The sequence below is a fragment of the Nicotiana tomentosiformis genome, chromosome 1, assembly GCF_000390325.3.
Source record: "Nicotiana tomentosiformis chromosome 1, ASM39032v3, whole genome shotgun sequence".
Taxonomy (NCBI): domain Eukaryota; kingdom Viridiplantae; phylum Streptophyta; class Magnoliopsida; order Solanales; family Solanaceae; genus Nicotiana; species Nicotiana tomentosiformis.
This window is the reverse complement of record NC_090812.1, coordinates 35322803-35349540: the sequence shown is the minus strand read 5'-3', so window position 1 is coordinate 35349540 and position 26738 is coordinate 35322803. Positions and strand designations below refer to the sequence as shown.

Below are 26738 nucleotides of genomic sequence, written 5' to 3'. Positions count from 1 at the left end.
AGGTAAAGCCAAATTCATTTTATTTATGACTGACTATTTTTCTAAATGGGTTGAAGCGCAGGTGTTCGAGAAACTAAGAGAGAAAGAAGTTATAGACTTTATTTGGGATCACATCGTATGCCGATTTGGGATACCCGCCGAAATAGTATGCGACAATGGGAAACAATTTGTTGGCAGCAAAGTAACAAAATTCTTCGAAGACCACAAAATAAGAAGGATACTATCAACGCCATACCATCCCAGTGGGAACGGACAGGCCGAATCAACGAACAAAACTATCATTCAAAACCTAAAGAAGAGGTTGAACGACGCTAAAGGAAAATGGAGGGAAATCCTGCCCGGAGTCCTTTGGGCATATCGGACGACATCGAAATCCAGTACGGGGGCGACCCCATTCTCCTTAGTATATGGGTCTGAAGCGTTGATACCAGTCGAAGTCGGTGAACCCAATATCAGATTTCGATTCACGATGGAAGAATCAAATAACGAGACTATGAATACCAGCCTCGAATTATCGGACGAAAGACGAGAAGCTGCTCTCACCTAATTGGCCGCCCAAAAGCAACGAATCGAAAGATATTATAATCGAAGAACCAAGCTCCGCCATTTCAAACCCAGGGACTTAGTGTTAAGAAAAGTCACCATCAATACCCGAAATCTGAACGAAGGAAAACTAGGACCAAATTGGGAAGTACCATATCAGGTGCTCGAGAACATCGGAAAGGGATCGTACAGGCTCGGCATTATAAACGGCAAACAATTATCAAGCAGCTGGAATGTATCACATCTAAACCGGTACTACTGCTAAGGTACGACATTTTCACATTTATTTACATTTCAAAACTGACACCTGCAGGAGTCCGAACAAGAGCTAAGATAGATTTTCCGCTTGAAATCACGCGCTGCACTTTTTTCCTTTAGACCGGTTTTATCCCAAATGGGTTTTTCGGCAAGGTTTTTAATGAGGCAACCATTGATCGTACTGTACTTGCAACAATATCCGAGGCCTCTTTACAATCGACCTCGAATACTGGGGGGCAGTAGGCCCTCAAACACATCGAGTTCAGATGCAAGAAAGTCATTTCGCAACAACAGGGTTCCCATAGGAAAAATTATAAGAGCCAAATGGTCGAAACGAACCATGCTCGTGTAGGTTGGCCCGAACCCAGGCGCAAAACGTGAACACATGTATAATGACTTGCAAAGAAAGTCCTCCCTCTTTACCAACATCCAAGAAAATTCCCTATTTTTGAGATTTATTGCACAATCAGAATCAAGACAAATTCGATGACTAATAAGCCTACGGGCCACTTTAATTTCGAGTTCGAGCAAGCACTCACCCGACCATTACGCCTACGGGCTACATTACTTCGAGTTCGGAATATTCACTCGACTAATAAGCCTACGGGCTACTTTGATTTCGAGTTCGAGAAAGCACTCACTCGACCATTACGCCTATGGGCTACATTACTTCGAGTTCGAAATATTCACTCGACTAATGAGCCTACGGGCTACTTTGATTTCGAGTTTGAGCAAGCACTCACTCGACCATTACGCCTACGGGCTACATTACTTCGAGTTCGAAACATTCGCTCAACCATTAAGCCTACGGGATACTTTGATTTCGAGTTCGAGCAAGCACTCACTCGACCATTACGCCTACGGGCTACATTACTTCGAGTTCAAAGCATTCACTCGACTAATAAGCCTACGGGCTACTTTGATTTCGAGTTCGAGCAAGCACTCACTCGACCATTATGCCTACGAGCTACATTACTTCGAGTTTGAAACATTCACTCGACTAATAAGCATATGGGCTACTTTGATTTCGAGTTCGAGCAAGCACTCACTCGACCATTACGCCTACGGGCTACATTACTTCGAGTTCGAAACATTCACTTGACTAATAAGCCTATGGGCTACTTTGATTCCGAGTTCGAGCAAGCACTCACTTGATCATTACGCCTACGGGCTACATTACTTTAAACTAGAAACGTTCGCTCAACCATTACGCCTATGGGCTATATTACGTCGAGTTCGAACCGTTCACTTGATGGCTAATAATCCTATAAACTGCTTTCATTTTAAGATTGAGCGAGCACTCACTCGACCATCACGCCTAAGGGCTATATTTCTTCAAGTTTGAATCATTGACTCAACTAGTAAGCCTAAGGGCTACATCACTTCAAGTCGGAAAAAACAATCGATTGATCATAGAGACTACGAAGTCAAAATTTGATTAAAGTCTTCACAGAAACAAGTCGATTAAGTTGTATATATACAAAATTGTCTACATGATTGATTGGCGTGATATATACAGAATTGTCTACATGATATACAAAAGATTAGTTAAGAACTAAGCTTCCTGGTCAGCCTCAGGGGCGTTCGCTACTCTGTCGGGCTCTTCCCCGTCCTCGGATCCACTCTTGCTACCGTCATCATCATCATCATCATCATCATCATCATCAGAAGCCAAGGCTTCAGCTTCACTTCGAGCTCTTTAGCCTTTTTTATCTCTTCGGTAAGATCGAAACCTCAAGCGTGTATCTCATCGAGGGTCTCCTTTCGATACCTACATTTAGCAAGTTCGGCAACCCAATGAGCTCGAGCGTCGGCAGTATCCGCCGCCTCCCGTGCCTCCATCTGAGCAGACTTGACATTGGCCCGATACACAGCAATGGACTTATCCGCCATGACTTTCGACGACTCAACCTCCGCCTTGGCCTTAGCAAGACGTGTTTCAAGCTCCTTGATCCTCTTAGCTTGAGCCGACCCCTTTTGCTTGACGCTTTGAAGCTGAACATCGGCCGATAGTAATTTGGTCAAAATGGTTTCCTTTTCTGCAGCCAGGCGATCGATAGTCTCTTTCCACTGATTACATTCGGCTTTGATTTGATTGACTTCTTCCCGAAGTAACCCGATCTTTTCAATCTTTTGTTGTAGCTGAGACAATGAAGGGTTAACTTCCACAGTTGAGTCATACCCATACTTTAATAGAACGAGGCTCACCTGCTTATCGAGTTCGGCCTCTTCTGCTTGGAGGTCCTTTATAGCCTCGTCCTTTTGGCTGCAAAGAAGCCGCATGGCATCTCTCTCACCCGAGACCTTCTGAAGCTCGGCCTCACACTGACTGAGAATGACTCGAAACCTACTAATGGCCTGCACAGTAGGAAAAAAACACAAGTCAAGTATGGAAAAGAACAAGGAAACCAAGTGTAGAAAAATCATTACCCGAGTAATAAAACGTTGGGCCTCCTCTAGCAGAAGAGAAGTGTCACCAATATCAGAAGCATCATCGACTCCAGTGAAGCAATCCCTAAAAGGGTCCCCTACACTAGAGCCTCCGCCCATATCGGGGGTCTTCAATTCTCGAGCTTCCTTTAACGCCTCCTCGAAAAAGGTTGGAAGAGAAGGCGAATGACCTGCTGTCATAACCCCGAGCAAATCATTCGGGGTGCTCCGATCGAGACTCGGGATTTCAGGACTGACCCCGACCGGTACAACCGCCATCGGCTCAGGAGCTCTAGCAACCTCGATAGCTTTCGCAGATCGGATCACCAAAGCCGAGGCGTTATCTTCTTCTTCTTCTCTCAGTCGTTGGACCGAGTCAATCGAAAAGGGCAGTGGCCTTCCTCCTCACCCTCCGAGTTTTGGGCTTGGGGTCCTCTGACCGAGAGGCAGCTCTTCGCTTCTTATCTTTCCCCGGTTTCTGGACCAAGGACTTGGCTTCTTCTTCACCGCTCGAAAGCCTTAAAGTGGCATCCTTGGTTACACCTGCATGAAAGGAAATCAATAACAAATAGGACACAAAGAATACTTCGAAGGAAACAAGAAGCAAAACCTTACCATGGTTCTTGCTCTCCCATCTACCTTTAGCCAAATCACGCCAAGCGCGTTCGGCATAAGAGAAAGTCGAGGCTAACTTCCGAACCCAGTCCTCGAGGTCAGGTACCTCTTGTGGCATCCAAGGGGCAGCTGAATATCGGGGAAAGACATCAGAAAAAATTGGGAAAAGACACGAAAAACAAACAAGAAACACTTACGGTCGAAATTCCATTACTCAGGGAACGACATCTTCTCTTCCGGAATAAGATCACGGGTCCTCACCCGAATATAACGACCCATCACTTGTCTTCATCAATGCTCGACATCAAAGCCTTCGATGCCCGACGGTGAAGTCTGATTAGTCCTCGAAAGATTTGAGGTAGGTGATTTAGAGAAAAATCCAGCCCCCTCTCCCCCCGGCTTTGATAGAGAAGAAGCGAAGTAAGATCATTATACGCCATAAAGAGGGATGAATTTGACCGAGGGTGACCTGATATCTTTTGCAGAAATCAATGATCACCGGGTCGACGGGTACCAACGTGAAGGGATAAGTGTAAACACTTAAAAAACCCTCCACATGAGTGATGACGTTCTCTTCGGGAGATACGATCTGCAACACAACCTCGGGACCCCAGTTACAGTCTTTTATGACGGCCTCGAGATGACCTTCCGTTATAGAGCACATATACATCGATACGTGCTCGCATCGACCCGGAACGGATGAAGGATTCTCAACCTTAAAATCGATCTTCAGAGTGCACGGGTCGGGAACGTAGTCATAGGTAGACGGTTCCGCCGGCGGCTTGTCGCCGGACGGCCATGAAGAAGAAGCTTTCTCCTTCTGAGGTACAGTTTTCGAAGTTTTAGCCATTGATATGAGAGGAAGAAAGACAAAGGAAAATGAAAAATTGACGACGCCAAAACTCTGGTGTAGATGGCTATAGGGCAACGTAACAGAGGGAAAAGATAAGAGAATTTGGAAGAAGCGAAGGCGTAAAAGTGGTAAAAGTTAGATGGAAGGGTTATTTATAGGCTCGCATCACGATTCAATATCAGAAATGGCCGACCATCATCTGACAAGCATTAAATATCTTGAAAGACTAAATCGATGGGACAACTATCACATACGTCATAATCGGTCCCTGATAAAACGTCAGCTTGTTGTCCGATCGAACCGTCAAAGATCATGTCGATTCTCACTATATCCTTTATGAGAATCGAGGGGACTATCTGTATACGGTCAAAATAGATTTTGGTTTTCCTACGTTCGATCGAGATCGAGTGGCAAGAAACCGAAGTAGGATTTTGGAAATAAGCTCCGAAGAAGGTACAAACGAGCCTCGAGTCCGAAGGCTGCTCGAGGAGTCGGCTCGATAATCTTATCGAGCCCGAGGCATTGCTTCGAGGTCTACCTCGGAAGTGCATCACGGCCACCCCGAAGGTCGAACTCAAGCCAAGACCGAAGGGCCGACCTAGTGACGGGTTCGAACCAGTATCGAGCTCACAGACAAGAGTCATTACAACCGAGCCAAGCGAGAGAATCTTGGCAGGAATCGAGGAAGAGACAAATCATCATGGGTTCTCCACTATATGCTTTATTTTATTATTTTTGTTATAAATAATGTAATGACCCTCTATTATAAAAGGGGGATCCTTGTAAACACTACAGACATTGGATAGATTGAAAAACAACAGACCCTTTCTTACAGCACAAAGATTTCCCTTGTGCGTGACTTACTTCGTCCTATCCATTTTTTCTGTTCATCATTCTCATTCTCATAGTCAAAATACTTGTATTGTTATTTTTATATCAAAGAATATTACGTATCCTTAGAACCATATATAAATTTAGCATTATTCGATTTCTCGGGTAAACACTATCCTTACATGGTTCTGAAGCAACTGCCTTATTCTTGAGCATTGTAGTATTACCATTTCGTATGTAGTTGGCATTCTTTTTTCTTTCACAATCCTAAAGCTAATTAATCATATGATGTCAAACTCGTATACTTTCATGTGATTTTAGAATAGTAGGCAAAGTCCTTACCATTAATTTATATTTTATGTAACTAATATATAGACCATTTGAAAAGCTAATCACATAGAAACGTCCAAACCAAAAACGTTTTCAAGTATTTTTACTTAAGATCTTAAGATAAAAGTTTCAAGTTAAATAATTATACGTAATTTCCATATTTTTAAACGTGGTGAATTAATTTACACATACTGCACTACACAACTGAAGTGCATAATGAGAATTTAATACGTGTAATGAGAATTTAAATGGATCCCATTTTTAACAAGTTGTGCCAAACATATTTCAAAATTTAACCCTGATAAGCAGATGAACTAATATGGAATAAAGAAAAATGCTACGGTAATGAGCCCCATTTCTTCAATGAGTTGTACAATACAAAATGGCTATATGCTTGCAAAATGATAGCAACGTGTAAAACAAAGACTCAGATAGGGCCCACATCTCCATAAAAGCTTCTGGAAACTAATGGTGATGTATGATAGAGATAAGCAAGGGGCAATTCGGTCTTGTTAAAAGGCCAAGAATGTACTTGACGTATTAGAAATGACTCAAAAATATTTCCCTTTCACCTATGGGTTTAAATTTACCCTTAATGTTATTTTTAGGCTTAAAAATGCTCATCTCTTAACGGAAAGATGACATGGCATTGATTGACATTTTAATTAAACATGTAGCATTTTTTAACTAAAAACTGAAAAAATCGATTTTTTTTTTCAGTTTTTACAAAAAAACTGCTTTAAAAAAAGCTAAAAAATATTTTCTAAAATAATATTTTTGTAAAAACTGAAAAAAAAACTGAAAAGCAATTTTCTAAACCAATATTTTTGTAAAAGCTGAAAAAGAAGAGGAAATATTTTCTTTTACTAAAAACTGAAAAAAACGAAAATATTTTTTTTCAGTTTTTACAAAAAAATTACTTTAAAAAAAACTGAAAAATATATTCTAAAACAATATTTTTATAAAAATTGAAAACAAAACTGAAAAGCAATTTTCTAAAGCAATATTTTTGTAAAAGCTGAAAAATATTTCCTCTTCTTTTTCAGTTTTTACAAAAACATTGCTTTAGAAAATTACTTTTCAGTATTTTTTAAAGTTTTTACAAAAATATTATTTCAGAAAATATTTTCCAACTTTTTTTAAAGCAGTTATTTTGTAAAAACTGGGAAAAAAAAATATTTTTGTTTTTTTCAATTTTTAGTAAAAAAACAATATTTCCTCTTCTTTTTCAGCTTTTACAAAAATATTGCTTTAGAAAATTACTTTTCAGTATTTTTTTAAGTTTTTACAAAAATATTGTTTCAGAAAATATTTTTCACCTTTTTTTAAAGCAGTTTTTTGTAAAAACTGGAAAAAAAATATTTTGGTTTTTTTCAGTTTTTAGTAAAAAAATATTTCCTTTCTTTTTCAGCTTTTACAAAAACATTGCTTTAGAAAATTGCTTTTCAGTTTTGTTTTTAGTGTTTACAAAAATATTGTTTTAGAAAATATTTTTCAACTTTTTTTAAAGCAGTTTTTTTGTAAAAACTGGAAAAAAAATATTTTCGTTTTTTTTCAGTTTTTAGTAAAAAAAAAATTATTTCTTCTTCAATTGCTTTTCAGTTTTTGTTTTTACAAAAATATTATTTTAGAAAATATTTTTCAGCTGTTTTTAAAGCAGTTTTTTTTGTAAAAACTAGAAAAAAAATATTTTTATTTTTTTCAGTTTTTAGTAAAAAAAATCACTTTTTTCGGACTAAATAAATGCTACATGTTTAATTAAAATGCTCATCAATGTCATGTCATCTTTCTGTTAAGAGAGGGGCATTTTTAAGCCTAAAAATAACATTAAGGGCAAATATGAACCCATAGGTGGAAGGAGGACATTTTTTAGCCATTTCTAATACGTTGAGGGCATTCTTGGCCCTTTTCCGAAATATCTATATGGAAGCTACAGTAAGATACCTTTTTATCCAATTAGATTGCTCTATTGCATGTGAAATGACCAGAATATCCTTAAAGTGACAAGCAGGCATGTTGACCTCCCGTGCTTATTCCCCTTATTAATACGTAGTTAGAATTAGAACTAGTAAGGGATGGCCCATGCGTAGCACTATGCTTAAGTTGTGCTAATTAGTATGTGTAAATTTTCTTCTTAATTTATAATTTTATATGCACGTGTAATATAAAATTTTACTTAAAATATTAAGTTATTAAAATAGTTATGGATAGTTTCTTAGACGATGCTATCTATCGTTCAAAATAAGTGCTTCTAAGTTTTTGACACACCCATTAAGAGAATCATTTAATAGCGTTAATATAATCGTTGTTTAACTAAATTATCCTTTATATCTTCTTTAAATTAGTCTTTGTATATCATCATATTTTGTAGATCATTATTGGCTCAAGGATAGTTTGGAAAAATACTAATTATTGCCTTCTTGGATTTTCAAAGTCATAATTACTTTTGCCAAATTAATTTAGTTAAAATAAAATATATTTTTGATCATAGGGAAGTTCATGAAAGCTACAATGTAATGCCTCAAAAACCTATATATATATATATATAGGTTGAATTAGTACCTATTGAATCAAAGTTGCATGGTCTAGTATTGCATAGTGAATGCTAATTTCCTTTATCAAAAATACCAAAAGATCGCGAAAATAATGCATTTCTTAATTAGTACAAATGTCACATGTAGCACATAATTCAAAGATAGTGTTAATTCATCGTATTAATTACAAGGCAAAGACAGAAGTTAAAAAGATTGATATGTGTGCAACACTAAATAGATAAATTGCATGTTATAACCTATTGTAGATTTCTTTTCTTTTTGAGTTTAATTTGCTAGACTGTGATTTTTTTGTTATGTGACTTTCTCGGTTTTTTCCTTCCGAGTTAAATGGTTAGTTTGCGATTTTATTTGATGTTAGGTTTATTAAGGTGGGCAGGTTGGATTTAGTTTTCTTATTAGTTAGCTTTTGATTTTCTTCAAATTTAGATTTTTGGATTCTTTCTTTTTTGGTGTTCTTAATGGTTGGATTGTGACTTTTGATGGATTTTGAATTTTGTGTTATTTTTCTTTTCCTTGGTTTTTCTCTCTCCAGTAGTTAGCTTTTGATTTACTTGAAATTTGGATTCTTTGGTTACTATCTGATTATATCCGGTCAAAAGAGGATACCAAGTTGCTTTGATATTTTGTTACACATTCTCTACCTTTCTTTTAAATGGTATACAAGATTAAAATATTTTTTAAAATTCTAATAACCTTTATTGTATATTTACCTTTTAACTTAAATATTATCAAATTTATATTCCATTCTTAAAAATTGAAAGAGCATAATCCGAATTGCCATCTTTTATGACAAATATGTTTTCTAGACAAAACAGTATAAAAACATTAATATTTTAGGAAATCAGATAAAAATTTGAACAAGCAATTTTCAGTAATTAATGGTGCTGCAAGTTAAAACATTGTTGCATAGTTCAGTGGGTGCGATGGAGATGGTGGCAAACCGTTATGTTGAACACTTTTTGAGGATTATTTCAATTGAAATAATAATTACTCAATTTCTTGTTTTCAAATAGAATTTATGTGCAAACACAACTTTAACTTCCAATTATATTTTTTTCCTTTAAGTAATTTATTTTTCAACTTTGTCAAATATTTGTCCAAATGCCAACCATAAACCATATTTTTTTATGTTATGTAAATTAAAAATAAAGTTAGTAACACAAATAGCCATAAAATTAAATAGGAATATCAATGTAGGAGTATGACAAAAACAACGTATATATAAATTACAATGGCTAATATAAAAACTGTAATTACCTTTTAGGGACGTGGCTATCAAATGGGCCCATGTCTATCAAAGATTTGTATACTTGCGAAAGTGATAAACATAAGAGTTACTCCAGAAGAAGATTTGGGATAATTAAATGGTGATGTATTTGATTGAGATAAAGCAAAGGTCAATTCGGTCCTAGTCACTCAAATATCTCTATGGCAGCTACAGTAAGGTGCCTTGTTATCCAATTAAATTGCTCCTTTTAATGTGAAATTACCAGAATGCCCTTGAAGTTGACCTCATGTAATGCTTATTCCCCCTTATTAATAGAGAAAATACCGGGTGGGTTTGGGTCAAAATGTAAAAATAAGTTTATTTTTAGAATTATTTTTTTCAAAAATATTTTTATCGAGAATCAACTTGTGTTTGACTAATTAATTTAAAAAACACTTATGAGCAACGATTAGTGTTTGGTCAGGCATTTAAAAACTGATTCTAAATGTATTTTTCTCAAAAATACTTTAAAAAAAAACTACTTTATTCAATTTTTCAAAAAATATTTATGCTTCTCCTCAAAAGTATTTTTTTTCCATTCAAAAAGCTTGGTCAAATATTTTTATTTTGAAAAAAAACATTTTTTTTCAAAAAAAATGCTTATCGAATTGGAGAAACATATAAGAGGAGAAAGACTCTCATGGTGATTGTAAGCTTAAATATTCTTAACATATCCGCCATAAATATTGGACCAAAAAAAAAAAAAAGAAATCCGACATAAATAGACTGTTAGATTATCATAACCACACATATACCTTTCTTTCTTTTTGGTGATTCCAAGACGAAGAGCTGAACTAGGTGCTTTTAATATTTTGCTGAAATATCATGTTTCATTTACCTTGTCCTTATCTCTTTCTCTATTTCTCTAATCGAAGCTACAAATTACAATCCTCAAATTAATGGGCATGCACGTTTTGCTACATATTTAAGAAACACCAGTTTTAGAAGTTGTATAGCCATACAAATGGTATGACAGGTTAATAATTCAAGTTTCAAAAGTTTTCTTTTATTTTTTAGACTTCATGTTCTAGGTTCACGTAATTGGAATGAGGGATAATTGTTTTCAACGTTTTGGGTTGTGAAGAGCAGCAGTTTTTAGCTGTTAGTAACTAATTATAGCCCACAAATCTCATCGCTCCAAATTCCTGTCCTTTTTGTATTTTATGAAAGCTGTATTTGCTTGAGTATTTGGATTTTTGAGGTTCCCTCTGTTGTTTTTCCTTTTTTCGTTAATCTCTTCCTCCATTTTTGGCTGATTTTTGAGTTTCCCTCTTTTGTTTTGATTCCTGATTAGAGAAGCAGCTAGCTTAGCAAGACCGAAAACATGGAAGAACAACTTTTACCAACTGAAGAAAACAAATTCTCAGTTGGCACCTCCTGCTCGACAACAGTTGTTCTAAGCACTTGTGTTGTTGTGTGTGGTTCCTTGGCTTATGGATTTGCTGTAAGTATAATAGGCTCTTAAGGGGCAACGAAGCTTGTTGATCACCACTACAGGTGCAGTGACAAAAATCATAGCTTGATTGGGACAATAAAATACACTTACAATGTAAAAATTGTTCACACTGTCAACATATATAAGTTAATTCATAATCGTATGATCTAGGAGATGTGGATTTGCAGTAAACAATAATATAAGCCTGGAGATGCTGATTACTGCAGTTATATAAAATAAAATTTGCTCCTCTTCATATTACTTGTTTTTCTCTCTGCCTATGATTATATGGTTCTAGACTTAGATTCAGTAAGTCTTATGCTTAAATACTATCATAACAAGCAGAAGTGGCAATTACTTAAATTAGAGACACATTAAGTGATGATCTATAACTGAAGTGAGTACTTAAGGTCTAAGTTGCTCCGACATGGCAGTTTAGGTGGCGCACCCGTGTCGACACGACACTAGTATGGGTGTGGGTATGGGATCCGTACCGGATCTGGTCAAATAATTTTGGGTACTTTGACTATGGGTGTTTAACGGGCGGGCTGGGACGGGCTGGACACAAAAAAATTCAGCCCGTCCGTTTAACGTTGCGGGCTGTTAGCGGGATGATAGCGGGCTGTACTTTTTCGGGTTTTTTTCTGTCTGTCCGGGTTCGGGCTTAGCGGTCTGGACCGGGCTGTGCAATTTTTTTTTTTTTTTTTTAAGTAAATTTTGTTTTTCTTATTCAATGTTATTGATACTTAAGTGTTTGCAAACTTTTAAGGCTTAGAATTAAACTTTGAAGTTTAAAGTTTTAAATTTGAAATTTGAATTTTACAATTTTAAAATTGAAATTTGAAAGTAAGTGGCTACAAAAAATTATTTAATAAGAACAATAGGCAATATGTAAGTATCAAGCTCTGAAGACTTTCATTTGATATTTTTATTGAATAATATAATACTTCAAATTAAGTTGCAAGTTCTTTTTTGATTTTGTTATTTTTGAACTTGCAAATTAAAAGTTTACAACAATTATAAAAAAAAAAAAAAAAATAGTACATCACATGCTTTGCATTATTTTTGTAAGTTCATCCATGTCAACATGAGTTTCTTGGTTTCCGCCATTGGTTGAATCAGAACCATAAACCATTATATCTCCAATTTCTTGGTCCTCCGCTTCATCTACCTCGTCACGCCCTTGATTTTGTCGTTCTGATCTTATCCAATCTCTGAAGCACACTAGAATTTCCAAAGCGTTGCTGCCCAATAAATGACGGGTATCTCATAGTTGCTGTCTTGCTTGGCTAAATGCGCTCTCTGATGCGACTGTTGAAATCGGCACATTTAGCACGTCTCGAGCCATGGCCGAAAGAACAGGAAATTGATTTGAGTTGCTCCTCCACCAACCCAGTGGTAGAAATTCCTTTGTGCGGGGCTCTGCTGACTTTTGCAAGTAGAATTGAAGTTCATCAATATTCCTGCTACTGGTTTGTTGATGCTCCCCTAGTGTAGACCAAATCAAATAATTTATCAAATATTAGGAGTGTGGGGGCTATTTTCTTAAGGGGTAGGCCGAAATGGCCATTTTTGCAAAAAAGGGCCGTTGGCCAACGGTCATATTTGAATTTGACCGTTGGCAACGGTAAAAAAAAAATAAAAAAATAAAAAAACGGTTAAAAACCGGGCTGTAGCCCGTTAAAAACCCGTTAACGGGCTTAGCGGGTTCCGGTGCACCGGTATCAAAAAACTGTTCGTTTGCAACCCGCTCCCCGCCCAACCCGTCCCAGCCTGCCCCCCACGCTACAGTACCGGGCTGACCCGGGTTGTAAACGGGTCAGCCCGGCCCGATTAACAGGTATAACTTTGACCACGACGGACGGAAAAATTCGAGACAAAATACAATTTAATTTCCGAAATCAAAACCAAAATTAGGGTAAATTTGAAGAAAATAGCATACGTTATCTAGGAAATCAATCATTTTCTTATCTACAACTTGAGAATAAAAAAGAAATCCACGCTTTACAAGCTATACATAAGTATTCCCCAAAATTTCTCTTAATTTAGAGATATTTTTTATATTTTTATTTTTTGAATTATTTTTAGCCGGATACTCGCACTCATATCCGTACTAGGATCCGTATCCCCGAATTTTAGAATTTACTTCTCGAAGGATCCGACCTCTAGATCCGAACCCATATCGGACACCTACGCCCGCGTCCGAGCAACTTAGTTTAAGGTGTTTGATGAGTTTATCTTAACTGTGATGATTGTATTGCAGATTGGCTACTCTTCTCCTTCCCAGTCAGGTATCATGGCTGACCTGGGATTGTCCATTGCAGATGTAAGTGTAGCCTTTTCCTTAAAAAATTTATTTCTCTTCTGTAGAGTTGGAATTTGTGTTTTTTTTTTTTTTTTTTTTGTGTGTGTGTTGCAATATCATACCTTAGGCTTTGGCATTTTTAGAGTTTCATCCAAGCACTTCCGGCGGTAGAGTCGAACATATTGTGTTTCCCATTCTACCCTTTTTGGTAGAAGTTGAAGAGTTTGTCAGTTTAGCTCATATGCTTTGGGAGGGAACTGTGCTACAAAGACACTAAAATGAGATAATTTTTCACACGGATAATTAGTGAAATAAGATATCAATCTACGAGGAAATTCTGACTTGAGATGTATGGCAGATTACAATTTAGTACAACACAAACTTGGCTATGCTAAGTTTGCAATCATCTTAAGTCTTTTATTTGTATATCTAATATACATCTCTTCTTTTTTGAACAAACAGTACATTTGTAAATTTCTGCTTCTAAATTCGTGCTATTGTTTTCTTTTTTTGGTTTGGTCTTCTTCTGCAGTATTCAGCATTTGGAGCGATTCTGACACTTGGTGGAACTATAGGTGCCTTAGTGAGTGGAACTATTGCGGATATGGTTGGGCGAAGAATAGTATGTTTCTCTTTTAATGCTGGTCTCTCACTCTTTATTACTTTCTGAACATTCTAGGAATTTTCCTGTTAATTTTATGCCTTAATGTAGACAATGTGGATCATGGATCTCTGTTTCATCTTAGGATGGCTTTCCATAATCTTCGCAACGGTATGTAATCCAATGGTCATGCTGATCTTTATCTGTTGAATGTTAATAATTTCTATTGGTTTTATACATCTTAATCTCTTTCATACTAATAATTAAACCACCATATGAGGAAGCCCTGGCAATGTTAGTGTTTTCTCATAAAATACATTTAATTGATTGTGGTCTAGCAAAAGTTGATATAGGAAGCCGGAGTGTAATTTAACTTCAGTAGATAGAGTATTTTGATTCTTTTTCAACTTTCTCAATTATTCAGTACTGCTCTTCTGATAGCAAGATATGGATGACTAAGTAAAAAGAAAATTTTCAAAATTCAATAGGAGGGCAAAAAGATTGCTAAAGTAGAACGAAAATTTCAACTAAAATGGGGAGAATTCTCTCAACTAACATGCCAGTTTAATTATCTGGAGTAGGGGGTTCGTTTCTGTGTTATGAGTTCAACTCACTGATGTGTTCTTTTATTACAAGAGTGCCTGGTGGCTTGATGTTGGAAGATTTCTAATGGGAATTGGAGCGGGAGTTTTCCTTTATGTGGTAAATAGCTAAATTACAAAGCATTTTTCAGTTTTCTTCCTGTGTAAAACATATTAAAAGCAGATTTCCATCATGGTGCAGGCTCCTATATACATTGCAGAAATCTCTCCACAAAGTATTCGAGGGGCATGCACAGCTGCCATCACGGTAAATGAGAAACCATTGTTTTCTGTGACTTAAAACTGTTCAAATCTTGCATATTTAAAACTGCTGTGCTTTTGCAGTTCATGGCATATTTTGGCATTTCAGTGATGTTTCTAATCGGGAATATCCTAACTTGGCGTCCCTTGGCTATAGTAGGTAGAGTGCTAACTATATTTAATGTTACTTCTCTATAATCATGTATACACAGCCAGGCACAAAGAGAGAAGGGGCTGCAGAGAAGATAAGACTACATATTGTGCGTAGTAGAAGAACTGATTTACTGTCTTTGCAATTCCTTTTTCAGGAATTATACCCTCTTTGGTGCAGTTACTAGGCATATTTTTCATACCAGAGTCTCCGAGATGGTTGGTGAGTGGAGTATGAACTTCAAACAAAGATATATAGTGGAGTGTTCCCTGTCCAAAAAGGCAAAGTTTTTCATATTCCTTCCGTTTTCCCCTTTTATTGGAAGAAAGGGGGTGGTTTTTTTATTTTATTTTTATGTAGTGTGTTTCTGGCATAGTTGGATCAATTTCCTTATTCACTGATTGAATTGTTTGCAGGCCACGATTGGCCTGGACAAAGAAGTAGAAGCATCTCTAAAGTATCTGAGAGGAAAAAATGTTGATATTTCTTCAGAAGCAGCTGAAATTAAGGTGAGACTAGCTTCTGAATGTGTTACTGTTAGCTTAATGTTTACAATGAGCTTATTCTCTTTCCTGATTACTGTCTTCCATCTGTTATGTTGCGTAATTGAAATGTACTTTCTTCACAGGACAATGTGGAGTCCCTTCAGAAGCTCTCAGGATCAAGATATCTGGATATGTTCAATCGTAAATATGCTCATTCACTCATTGTAAGCTTTAATATAAATATAAATACATAAGTACATAGATACACACTTATCTTATAATATTATATTTGTCATTATTATCGTTTATTGAGCTTCCTCTTGCTTTGTTGATTTAACTAGGTTGGATTCGGAGTAGTGATTTTGTTGCAGTCTGGAGGAACTGATGCCATTGCATCTTTCGCTAGTTCAATTTTCAAAAAAGCTGGTTAGCACTTAGCACCTCATAGACTGTTTGTAAAATGAACTATACTTCTATAGTATTTGGCAGAAATAAAGAGATTATTGCTTTTGTATAGGTTCCTCGGTTAGTTTTGCAACTGCAACAATGGGACTTATCCAGGTTTTGACTCCTGAAATCACAATGTGATGCAGAACTGTTGCTAAAAAATTATCTCAAATTATTATCTATTCATACTTCTCTTTCAGCTTCCATTTGCTGCTACAGGCATATTATTACTAGATGCTACTGGAAGACGGCCAGTTCTGATGGTTAGAAATTAGTATCTCTACTAATGTGTTTACTTTAATGATCAATTGTGAATCGATATTGAAGCAAAATGAACTGGTTTCAGGTTGCTTCGGCTGGGACATGCTTAGGAAACTTTCTTGTAGGTGTAGGCTTTTTGTGTAAGGTACTCAACACACGCTCCCCTCCAACCTTCTATAAAATGAAAAATGACTATAATTTCACTTTCTAGACTTATCACTTTCCACATTATTCCAAGCAGGATTATGATCAAATGAAGCAGCTTTCTGCCACATTGGTGGTAACTGGCATACTGGTTTGTGCTTCACACTCTTTTCTACAGTAACTGAATCAATTCTTCATCCCTTTAATTTGCTACACATGTTGTCATTATGTGAAAACCTTCATTTTCTTCTAATTTACCAATTTGTAGCTCAAACTGTCCAGTAAATCTTGATTACAACTATACAAGAGCATGTCGAGAAAAGAAATGATTCATGAATTGCTAATCCATATGTTAACAGGTATTCAGTATATTTTACTCAATGGGTGTGGGTGGTGCAGCTATGACAATTATTTCAGAGGTCAGCTATATATTAGCAATATTCCTCCATATGCACATTACACAACTTATACCTTTTCAAGTACAATAGCTACTGACTATAGTCATTAACTCATTTCCATATCAGATATTTCCTATGAACATAAAGGGATCAGCTGGAAGTCTTGCAATTGTATGCAACTGGTTTACTTCTTGGATTGTCACATATGCTTTTAACTTCTTATTTGAACGGAGTCCTTCAGGTATGCATCTCTAGAAGTGCTCGAACGCCGTTGTGTTTTCATGTTTTTTTTTGGTCAAGGTCTGATAGTTTTGTATTTTACTAGGTGTATTTTTCATATTCACAATATTTTCCGGGTTGATGATTCCATTTGTTGCAAAGATAGTACCAGAGACGAAAGGTCGGACACTTGAGGAAATTCAGGCATCCATGACATTGCTTAACTGATGTTGATTTTCTTTTCAAGAAAAAGGATTAGTTCATCCACATTTTATGATTTGTGTAGCAAGCCGCCACCGAATATAATGATATGATAAATAATTTTCAAGTCTAAAATAGGAGGCTCTGAAGAATTCTTGATTTATAATTCGGTGTAATTTGAATTTTGACCCATAAATGCATAATTTGCCCAACCTTATATGGGATAATAATTTAAGGGTCAACAATTTTACTCTTACACATACAAATATAATTGGATTATATTACTTAGTAAAAAACTCACACATAAACGAGTAGTAAAAAATATATAAAATACATAGAAAAATAGTTTCAAATGGATGATATAAATTTACTTTATATATAACAAATTACTTTTAACAACTCAATTTTATCGGTTGAGATTGAAGACAACAAATGGAAAAGTTCTTGTGAATTGAACGGGTTTGACTCTTGGCACATTATTCAATACATTTCTCATTTTAACTCCCACTGTAGTCTGTAGATGTTGTGATACTTTAAATACCAACTTACTGAGAGGCCAGTTGGACAAGATACGAATTAGCCTAATAGCTAAGCTTTTAATTATCAAGTGGTTTTTATCTCAAAACTGTTGCTTGCCAATGCCTAAGTTCGTATACTTTCTATAAGTAATTATTCAATAAAATGTAAAAGATATACTCCTAATTAATATGGAATAATTCCTGTTCAGGAATCTATTGAAGTCTCTTTCAATGGGACTGCTGTTATCTACTAAGTACTGAAGTATAAATTCACCAACAAACATAAGATACCAAACTATGTTACGTCTGTGGTATCAATCATTGAAAAAACAAAGGAAAAAGACAAGAGGTGAGTCACCAGCCACAAGATATCCCCAGCTTTCTTAGAATAAAAATGAAATTCCAACTAACAACATTTTTAGTGTTGGTGGTCCCCAATTATTTATTTAAGTTGTCAACAAAAGATTATATGTGTCTTTTTATTTTCAAGGGTAAAGGTAATAAGTATTTTGATTTATTTCACAGTATCTTGAAATAACTTTGAAATAATAAAATGTAAAAATTTGGCAATTAAATTATATAGTTATAATTGTGTAAATAAAGAAAACTAGATTTTTCGACGAAAAATTAGTCGACAGTTTAAGTGCTCTTAGAAGTTAGAATAACGGAATTAAACAAACGATAGTGTCGTTAAGATTTTAATAAAGCAACAACTTTCTTCCAAATGAAGTGAACAATTGGAAAACTAATTAACGTAAGAGAGCAGCTCATGAATCATAATAAGTGCACAACATGTAATCTCATATAATTGCGCGGTATCTCGCTTAAAAGAAGGCGCCGTACTTTAATAATATGAAAACCAAAACAAACGTAAAAGAATTGGACGTGGATTGGTCGTCATTTTCAATTACTAATTGTCATCCGAAAAACAGTGATTTTTTAATGAGGGGTTATTTATCTTATTTTATTTATATCCATGATGAGTTTTATTAAAGTGAGAATGGCGCATCAAATATTCTTTAGTTTTCTAGTATTTCTCTCTGCAAATGCTATAGTCAATTTGACACTTCCGTTGGCCTTTCACCAAACCTGCTTTTTCTGCTGGAGTTCATTGGATCGGTTAACAAGATCTTAAACCTTCAACCAGGTTTGCTCTGCTTACTCTTCAAAATTTCTTTGCTTTACTGGGTTTTACAATATTTATGCAGTTCCTCTTTTATTTGTCAATCTGTATAGTAATAATGAGGTAAAGAGAAACGATGATAACTGTTTTTTCTATATTTTAAGCATATGTCGCATGCTTATTTAAGAAACCCATGCTGCTTTCTATTTGCTATTCTAGGATCAACTTGTACTACTCCATCTTATTTCTTTTAATCTACCTTGTATTTTTTTCCTTAATTTCTTAACATGAAAGATTTTGGGTGTGTTCGGTGAGAAGGAAAATGTTTTTCTTGCTTATTTTCTGGTGTTTGGTTAGTCTGCAGAAAATATTATCCCAATAGCATTTATATATATAATCTATGCAAACACTATGGTGCTGGTAGGAGTATGTGTTGGTGGTAGAGGCGGATCTAGAGTTTGAAGTTTATGGGTTCCTACTGCTATAATATATAATAATAACTGTATTTACAGTCAAATATTTATAGACGTTACTTGTTTTCGCTACTCCCACCAAGAAAGTCATTTTCATTATGTTACTGAGCTTGTTTTCCTCCATACCAAACACACCCTCGTGTGCTTTTTTATTTTATTTTTTATTCAGACTTGAATACAATTAGGTTTTTGTAAGTTTTCTAGTTTGGAGTTATGAGTTTTCACAATGTCAAAGTTATTTATGTGGACTGAAACTTCCAAGAAAATACAGTATTATTGTGTTATAGTGGAACCACCTGTATGAATAAGCTCCATACTCCTTTTACTTGACTTTAATTTTATGGCAGAATAGATCCGGATCCCCCAGAACTTGACGACTTATATTTAATGCACAACTGAATTTTACATTGGCCTAATTACCGTGGCAGCACGTGTTTCTCACTTTGTTTTCTTAAAGCAAATGATCAACAACAATTATCACACATCAATTCAAACTAGTTGAGGTCAGCCATATAAATAATCTCTCTCCATTTACCCGATTTCATACTCCAACATTCATTACTTGGAGTTCCTTAACAGATAAGAGTTCTCTACAATTCCTTGTTGATATACGCATCTCTAAACAGATTAAACAGCCTCCTAGCAAACACTGACCCTAATGTAAGCTAACCATCATGACTAAGCACAATCCCAACTAGTTATATCATGTTCCTTTTAGGCTTCATTCCAAATGTTTGCTTAGACTAATAGCAACTGCTTCAAACTAGCACCAGAATATGTTTTACTGCTCTATCATGAAGTATTGGATACATTCCCACTCTTCTAAACTTCTAATTTCATGCGTAACGGTCTCTTCTGTTTTTTCTTTTCCAGGTAGCAACATAATATTACTGAAAGCATGGATGAAGGTTTACTAGATAGGAGCAGTCCCAGAAAAGCAAGTTGGGAATCCCATGTTACTGCGAATGTTGTTTTGAGCTCCTCAGTTGCTGCCTGTGGTTACTTTGCCTATGGATTTGCTGTAAGTATTACTTGTAAAGGTACGAGGAATACGTGGGATTTAGAGGTTTGTTAATTCATTTATTAAGGGGATAATGGAGGCACAAATATTCATCTTTGGATAAGACTGAATTAAGCATCATTTTGTCCAGCATATGTTTTTGAAATATATATCTGTTGGTCTTCCTACTGTGTCCTAGCGCCACAGGAGTAAAAAACGCATAGATTTGTTTCCTCGTTGGGTCAAGAGTCTTGGAGACATGTTTTATTTCCTCATATCCATGCGTAAAAGTTAGTTTCCTCTGGAGTGTATTTAAAATTTAATGGTAGGAGAGATGCAAATGTTCTTAAGCACTATAACAAATTTCTGAGATGAGCATACTTGAGATTTTACTAGTGTAATCTCTAGTGACCGAAGGAAGTCATGCTAAAGGGCTGCCACTGATTGCTTGCCGACTGTGTGTCCTTTGCAGGTTGGATATGCATCTCCTGCTCAATCAGGGATCATGGATGACCTGGGACTCTCTATAGCAGAGGTAAATTTTTTACAAATTCTTTTCCTGTGTGTAAAAGTGGTATAAGAGCTCTCACGCTGACCTGATCAGCTTTTCTCGTGCTGTTCTGAGATCATTAAAAAGTTTTAGATCCAGTAATTCAACTGCAAAACAGGGAAATGAAGTGCTAGAAGACACTGAATGGCTTCTGCTTGATCTCACAGCCGGTTACATGTAATCGTGAACATTGAATTTATTTAGGGTTTATAAAAGCTCATATTTTTATTTTGCGATAACTGTGGTGTCCGGGCCAGCTTGCGCGCACCTCGACTAATTCCACGGGATACCTGCTACCTCCCACTAGCAACGCATTATTCTTTTCCTTTTTGATAAATTAAAGAGTTTTATTAATTGTTAGATGTAGAAAATTGCTAGTGATTCAGCATTGCTGTTTACTTACATAACATTTGCCATGACTACGAAATATACTGGCAGTGCATCAGTATTCATACAGAAATTGAGTTTTTCTCTTATAAAGCAATTATGAGAATTGTTTGTTAGGAGTAAAAGATTTTATTATTCCAAATGAAGAGGATAAGATATGTTTTGTTCACAAAACGTACTAATTAGGTTCTTAATAGTTTTGTAGCTAAGTGAATGCAAGGGCAAGAACAAAACTCCCTTGGAGGAACTTAGATGTCTTCGAGAGTTAGACTCTACTGTCAGTATCAATATTGACATGATCTCTCTCAGTTAATCAAGTTGCTTACCTAGGTGTTCTTTTTTCATTTTTGTGCCATGTTTTCTTTAACCAAGATGTCCATTTAGCTACTAACCTTTGTCAAAGGATGTTTTCTTCCACCATAAACACACTTAGAAATTAGGCGTCTGTAATGCAAGTCAAATGAAATGCATTTTTCATCAGGATAAACTTTTTCCTCCTCAATAAGATCAGAATAAATTGGATAAACAAAATATTGAATATTTCTCTTTCCATTGTCTAATTTATTCTTTTTCTGACGTGTTTTTGTGTAGTATTCAGTTTTTGCTTCAATCATGACATTTGGAGGAATGATTGGGGCTCTCATAAGTGGAAAGGTGGCTGATATTTTTGGCAGGAGAGTTGTATATCTCTTTTCCTTTACTAAGTTTATTGAATTTCTACTTATTAAAAGATTATTGAACCTGAATCAACTTTTTGAGTTTCTAATTGGTTGTAATTAATACAGACAATGTGGCTTTTGGATCTATTTTTTATCTTGGGCTGGTGCTCAATAATCTTTGGCAAGGTACAGAAAGAACATCTTTTACTTCAAAGACACTAGTCTCTTTCTCTCTCTTTCTCTGTGTGTGTGCGCGTGTGTGTGTGTGTGAGAGAGAGGGGGTCTTTCTTTCTCTGACTCCCTGATAGCCTTTTCCTTATTCTGGTTCAACTTACATGTTTGATTGTGCCTGCCTGTCAAAAGAGAGCTTGGTGGCTTGATGCTGGACGGTTGCTGATGGGAGTTGGTTCAGGAATTCAGTTATATGTGGTATAGTAACTTTTTAAATATTTTCTGAGAACTTTTCCCCTCCCTTGGACCAAAAAAAGTCTAATGCATACATAATATGACCTGAATTAAACTGCAAACAGGCACCTATATACATTTCAGAGGTCACACCAAAAAATATCCGAGGGTGCTTTGCAGCAGCTGCTTCAGTAAATGAAAATATTTGTTGATTTTGATTGGTGGGTACAACTCAACTTCTCTATATATAAGTATTGATATTTTGCAGTTTACGCTGACTCTTGGGTTTTCGCTGGCGTATTACATTGGGAATAACATGAACTGGCGCACTTTAGCTCTAGTAGGTAATGGCGCAATGCATAGAACAGTTATGGAAAAAAAGAATTTCAAAAGGAAGATGCCTGATTATATAGAGGTTTCCATCTTAATTTCTTGAAGTCGGTTGACCTTTCAGGTGCTAGCCCTTGCTTTATACAAGTGCTAGGTGTATTCTTCATACCAGAGTCTCCTAGGTGGTTGGTGAGTTAATTATTTACAAAGAATAATTAGGTGGCATTAACTGATCATTGTGCTCCAACTATTTCGAAAAGACATATTAAGGATATAGAATCTGCAATCATTTTATCTCAAGTATTGGATTAATACTAATGTTATTGGATATGTACTTCCACAAAGTGAAGCATCTATGTTTCGTCTTCTTTATCCTTGCTGTTACTTTTTAAATTTTCTCAGGAAGAGCTGTTTTTATATTTGATTTTAAGCTATCGAGCTCCTCCGGTTAAAGATATCTGATGTTCTATTGACAGTCTAAAATTGGTCTGGAGGAGGAGGTAGAAGCATCACTACAGCGTCTGAGGGGGGGAAATGCAGATATTTCTACTGAAGCAGCTGAAATAAGAGTAACAGATTGCTCCAAAATCTTATCTGTGTTATTTCCATAATGTCCACTTCATAATCTTTATTGTAGTTACCAAAGAGCAGCTATGACTAATATCTCTCTCCTCTGTTTACAGGACTATACCAAGACAGTTCGGCAACTCTCAGGATCTGACTTTATGGATTTGTTCAGTAGGAAATATGCACGTCCACTTATTGTAAGCTTTATGCATAACCCATAGTTGGTGTCCTTTATAGCTTAGTTTATATGTCTGATATTTCTGTTGGATACTTCAATATCATTAGGTTGGAACGGGGTTAATGGCTCTCGTACAGTTTGGAGGGAACAGTGGGATATCTTCTTTTGCCAGTTCAATTTTTAGAGCGGCAGGTAAGAACAATCAGAAATAAATTCTGTTTTAAGTGAACTAGAAAATTCCAGCCTTGTGACTTATAGGCATATATCTAAAAGTTAAGCTCATTCTACAAGGTTGTTCGGCAGACTCAGCATCTAGAGTCATGGCTGTTCTCCAGGTTCTCAACTCTTGAAACTCCAGTTATAACAGACTGTTAGAAAGGACACTCAAACAATCATTTTTCTTTTCAGCTTCCATTTGCTGCCATGAGTATTATCCTTACCGAAAAAGCTGGACGGCGACTGCTTATGATGGTTAGAACGATGACCGTGGGCTCATGTCTCTTTGCCCATAAAGTACAATTTGCATAAGCCTTTTTGTTTGCAGATTACTTCGGCTGGGGCTTGCTTAGGATGCTTTCTTTCAGCGTTGGGGTTTCTTTTAAAGGTGCTAAACTTGGTGATAAATCGAATACTTCAATTTGTTTGCCACACTTTTGTTGTTGTGATGTTCATCATATCGATGATTCTGCTTTACCATGAACTGGATTATCATCAACCGGCAGAGCTAACCTCTTCGATGGTGTTCACTGGCATACTGGTTTGTGGAAGTCCTTAGATTCTCATTCCACTGTTGACTTCCATTTTGGTGTGTTCATAGTTTATTACCTCTATACTCTGTCATCATTTTGTTAATCTTTCATTTATAACCAGCTCTTTTCTGTATCTTTCACAATGGGCATGGGTGGTACACCCTGGATTATCATGTCAGAGGTACGTCAAGAAACCAATTTTAAGATGTCAAATTCAAATACAATTTGTTATACAGATTTAGACAAACCAAAAGTCTCTCCTTTTCAGATACTAACTATAAACATCAAGGGTTCTGCTGGGAGTTTCATTGCCTTGGTCAACTGTTTTACTTCTTGGATAGTTTCTTATGCTTTTAATTTCCTATTCCAATGGAATGCAGCAGGTAATGCCACTCTCAATATCTTCCTAAAGCTTCCTTTGGTACTAAAATTCTGTTTTAATTCCTTCAACTGGTTCAGTTGTTTACTAATGTGTCAAAACTTCCAGGAATATTCTTCTTGTTTTCATTCTTTTGTGGCTCAGTCGTTGTATTCGTTGCAATGCTGGTACCGGAGACTAAGGGACGGACACTTGAGGAAATCCAGGCATCGATGACATTACTTCAATGATTTGTTCTTCATTCATTAGTGCTTATTTTGAACTTCTTCAGACTACAGAACTACTGTATATAGAGATTGATGCTTGTTATGTTCATATGTAAATCTTATCTAATATATCATAAACATGAATGTGCTTATGAGTAAGTAAAGATCATAGTTTTGGAATTAGAAGTAGAACCACAATTCAATGTCGGATGGGGCAGGCAACTGGTATAACATGTGAACATTGCCTAGGCAGTTGAGCAGTGAAGTGAAATGAGCTTCTGTTCATATTTAAGTCAATAGTAAACTAAAGCTGGATAATCGGGAAATTGTTACCACAAGTTGAATGAATTGATACACGTACGATCCCCGAAAATAAAGTATGATATATATAACATAAAATAAATTAGTCAAGAGAAAAGAAGTCATTATTACAACGATACAAGCAGTATCTCGATTTTCTTTACTTAGAATCAAACTTTTGAAACACTAACGCATGGAAAGAGATGATAAACGAAATGGGGCAAAAGAAATTCATAAAGACTTCCAATTCTAATATGATTGTACTATTGGTTAGTCTTTTTAAAAGGGAACCTCTTAATTTTATTGTAATGATCCAGCTAAGGATCTAAGAAATTAATCAACCAAATTGCGAAATAGAAGAAGATTTTTGGACAATTTTCTGTTTTATATATAAATGGAAAAGAAACGAATTACAAACAAACCAAATGAACGACTAACTATGACTAATAAGCTCTTATAGTCGACTGAGATCTGTAGAAATGAAAGAAGAGAAGAATCAGAGATTGAAGGAAAGAAGAAGCAGAAATCGAGTGAGAAAGTGTGAGATGAGACAAGAATAACCTTGGATTTGATGCATTCCAAATTCTGCTGAGGGTTAGTTATAACAACCTTCAGCTGACGTGGCAAAATTCTAGCCCTCGTAGCTCATTTATTCGAAACTAATCCTAACCGCTAATTTGAAATTCTGTTATTCCTCTTCACTTTCTGTTACTCCTCCGCCTAAGCTTCCTCCAATCGAGTCCAGCCGACAACACTAATCCTTTGATTAATACTAGATCATTGCATACCCCACCTCTTCAAAGGATTCTTGTCCTCAAGGATTACAGTCGAAATCTGGAAATTTGGCTTTGAGAAACTGATAATCCTCCCAAGTAGCATCTTCTGGAGGTAGATTCGACCATTGTACCAGTACTCTAACTACGTCAGCATTGTTCCTCTTGATCAGTTGCCTTTGTAGAATAGCAACTGGTTTCACCAAGAACTGACCATCATCACTAGTGATAAGCAAAGTTGTCTGCACCACCACTCTATCACCTACCTTTTTCTTGAGTAGAGAGACATGAAACACAGGGTAGACCTTAGATTCAGGAGGTAAATCCAATTTGTAAGCCACACTACCAATTCTAGCCCGAACTTTATAGGTCCATGGTATTTAAAACTCAGCTTTAAGTTTCTCCTCAATGCAATGGAAGTCTGCCTATATGGTTGTAGTTTTAAATAGACTATATCCCCCAGTTGGAATTCTCTATCAGATCTCCTCTTATTAGCATAGTATTTCATTCTACTCCTGAGCCTAGTTAAATTGTCCTTTAACAGTTGTTGCATTTGTTGCCTTCTCATTACTATATCTTCAGCTTCTTGCACCCTTATTTCTAGTATAGGCCCAAGGGATAACTGAGAGGATGAGTAACCATACAAAGCCTCAAAGGGAATACACTGCAGGCTGGTGTGGAAGTTGGTGTTGTACCACCACTCAGCAGCAGTAAGTCATTGCTTCTATTGTGTTGGTCGACTAGCAGTCATGCACCTGAGGTAATTTTCCAAGCACTTGTTTATTCTTTCAGTTTGACCATCACTCTTAGGGTGGTAGGCTGTACTATAATGTAATTGAGTTCCCAGAAGCTTGAATAAGAATTGCCAAAAATTGCTTAAAAACACCATGTCTTTGTTAGTTACTATTGATTCAAGAGTGCTATGCAAGCAGTGTATTTTCTTCCAGAACACATCAACCACTGTTGTTGC

At 36.1% G+C, this 26738-nt stretch overlaps 3 protein-coding genes across 12 annotated transcripts; 2 read left to right on the top strand and 1 right to left on the bottom strand.

Moving 5' to 3' along the window:
* Positions 1-2356: 2356 nt before the first annotated feature.
* On the bottom strand, positions 2357-3432 carry LOC138905602 (uncharacterized). Its single transcript, XM_070194125.1, has 3 exons — positions 3232-3432; positions 2577-3159; positions 2357-2478 (listed from the first exon to the last, which is right to left on the bottom strand). The coding sequence occupies exons 1-3, from the start codon at positions 3430-3432 to the stop codon at positions 2357-2359; spliced, it is 906 nt and encodes a 301-aa protein (XP_070050226.1).
* Positions 3433-10346: 6914 nt separating this feature from the next.
* LOC104088137 (sugar transporter ERD6-like 5) lies at positions 10347-17401 on the top strand. 6 transcript variants are annotated; one of them, XM_009592764.4, is made up of 19 exons: positions 10347-10480; positions 10977-11126; positions 13381-13443; positions 13955-14044; positions 14135-14194; positions 14660-14725; positions 14807-14872; positions 14950-15025; positions 15174-15238; positions 15433-15525; positions 15645-15725; positions 15843-15927; positions 16019-16062; positions 16149-16211; positions 16295-16354; positions 16451-16504; positions 16713-16772; positions 16878-16992; positions 17077-17401. In XM_009592764.4, exons 2-19 carry the CDS (start codon positions 11007-11009, stop codon positions 17196-17198), a joined length of 1383 nt encoding a protein of 460 aa, XP_009591059.1. In that variant the 5' UTR covers positions 10347-10480; positions 10977-11006; the 3' UTR covers positions 17199-17401. The 6 variants fall into 6 exon arrangements, with proteins under 6 accessions (XP_009591059.1, XP_009591058.1, XP_009591060.1 ...); XM_009592763.4 differs by lacking the exon at positions 10347-10480 and adding an exon at positions 10492-10649; XM_009592765.3 differs by lacking the exon at positions 10347-10480 and adding an exon at positions 10508-10658.
* An 881-nt stretch (positions 17402-18282) lies between these two features.
* On the top strand, positions 18283-24859 carry LOC104088138 (sugar transporter ERD6-like 5). 5 transcript variants are annotated; one of them, XM_009592772.4, is made up of 18 exons: positions 18283-18836; positions 20159-20306; positions 20758-20820; positions 21814-21903; positions 22008-22067; positions 22245-22310; positions 22412-22477; positions 22555-22630; positions 22741-22805; positions 23093-23185; positions 23300-23380; positions 23469-23553; positions 23770-23832; positions 23906-23965; positions 24084-24118; positions 24232-24291; positions 24379-24493; positions 24598-24859. In XM_009592772.4, exons 2-18 carry the CDS (start codon positions 20184-20186, stop codon positions 24717-24719), a joined length of 1323 nt encoding a protein of 440 aa, XP_009591067.1. In that variant the 5' UTR covers positions 18283-18836; positions 20159-20183; the 3' UTR covers positions 24720-24859. The 5 variants fall into 5 exon arrangements, with proteins under 5 accessions (XP_009591067.1, XP_009591063.1, XP_009591065.1 ...); XM_009592768.4 differs by adding an exon at positions 23653-23696 and having other exon boundaries at positions 18286-18836; positions 23906-24118; XM_009592770.4 differs by lacking the exon at positions 24084-24118 and adding an exon at positions 23653-23696 and having other exon boundaries at positions 18288-18836.
* The last annotated feature ends 1879 nt before the right edge of the window (positions 24860-26738 follow it).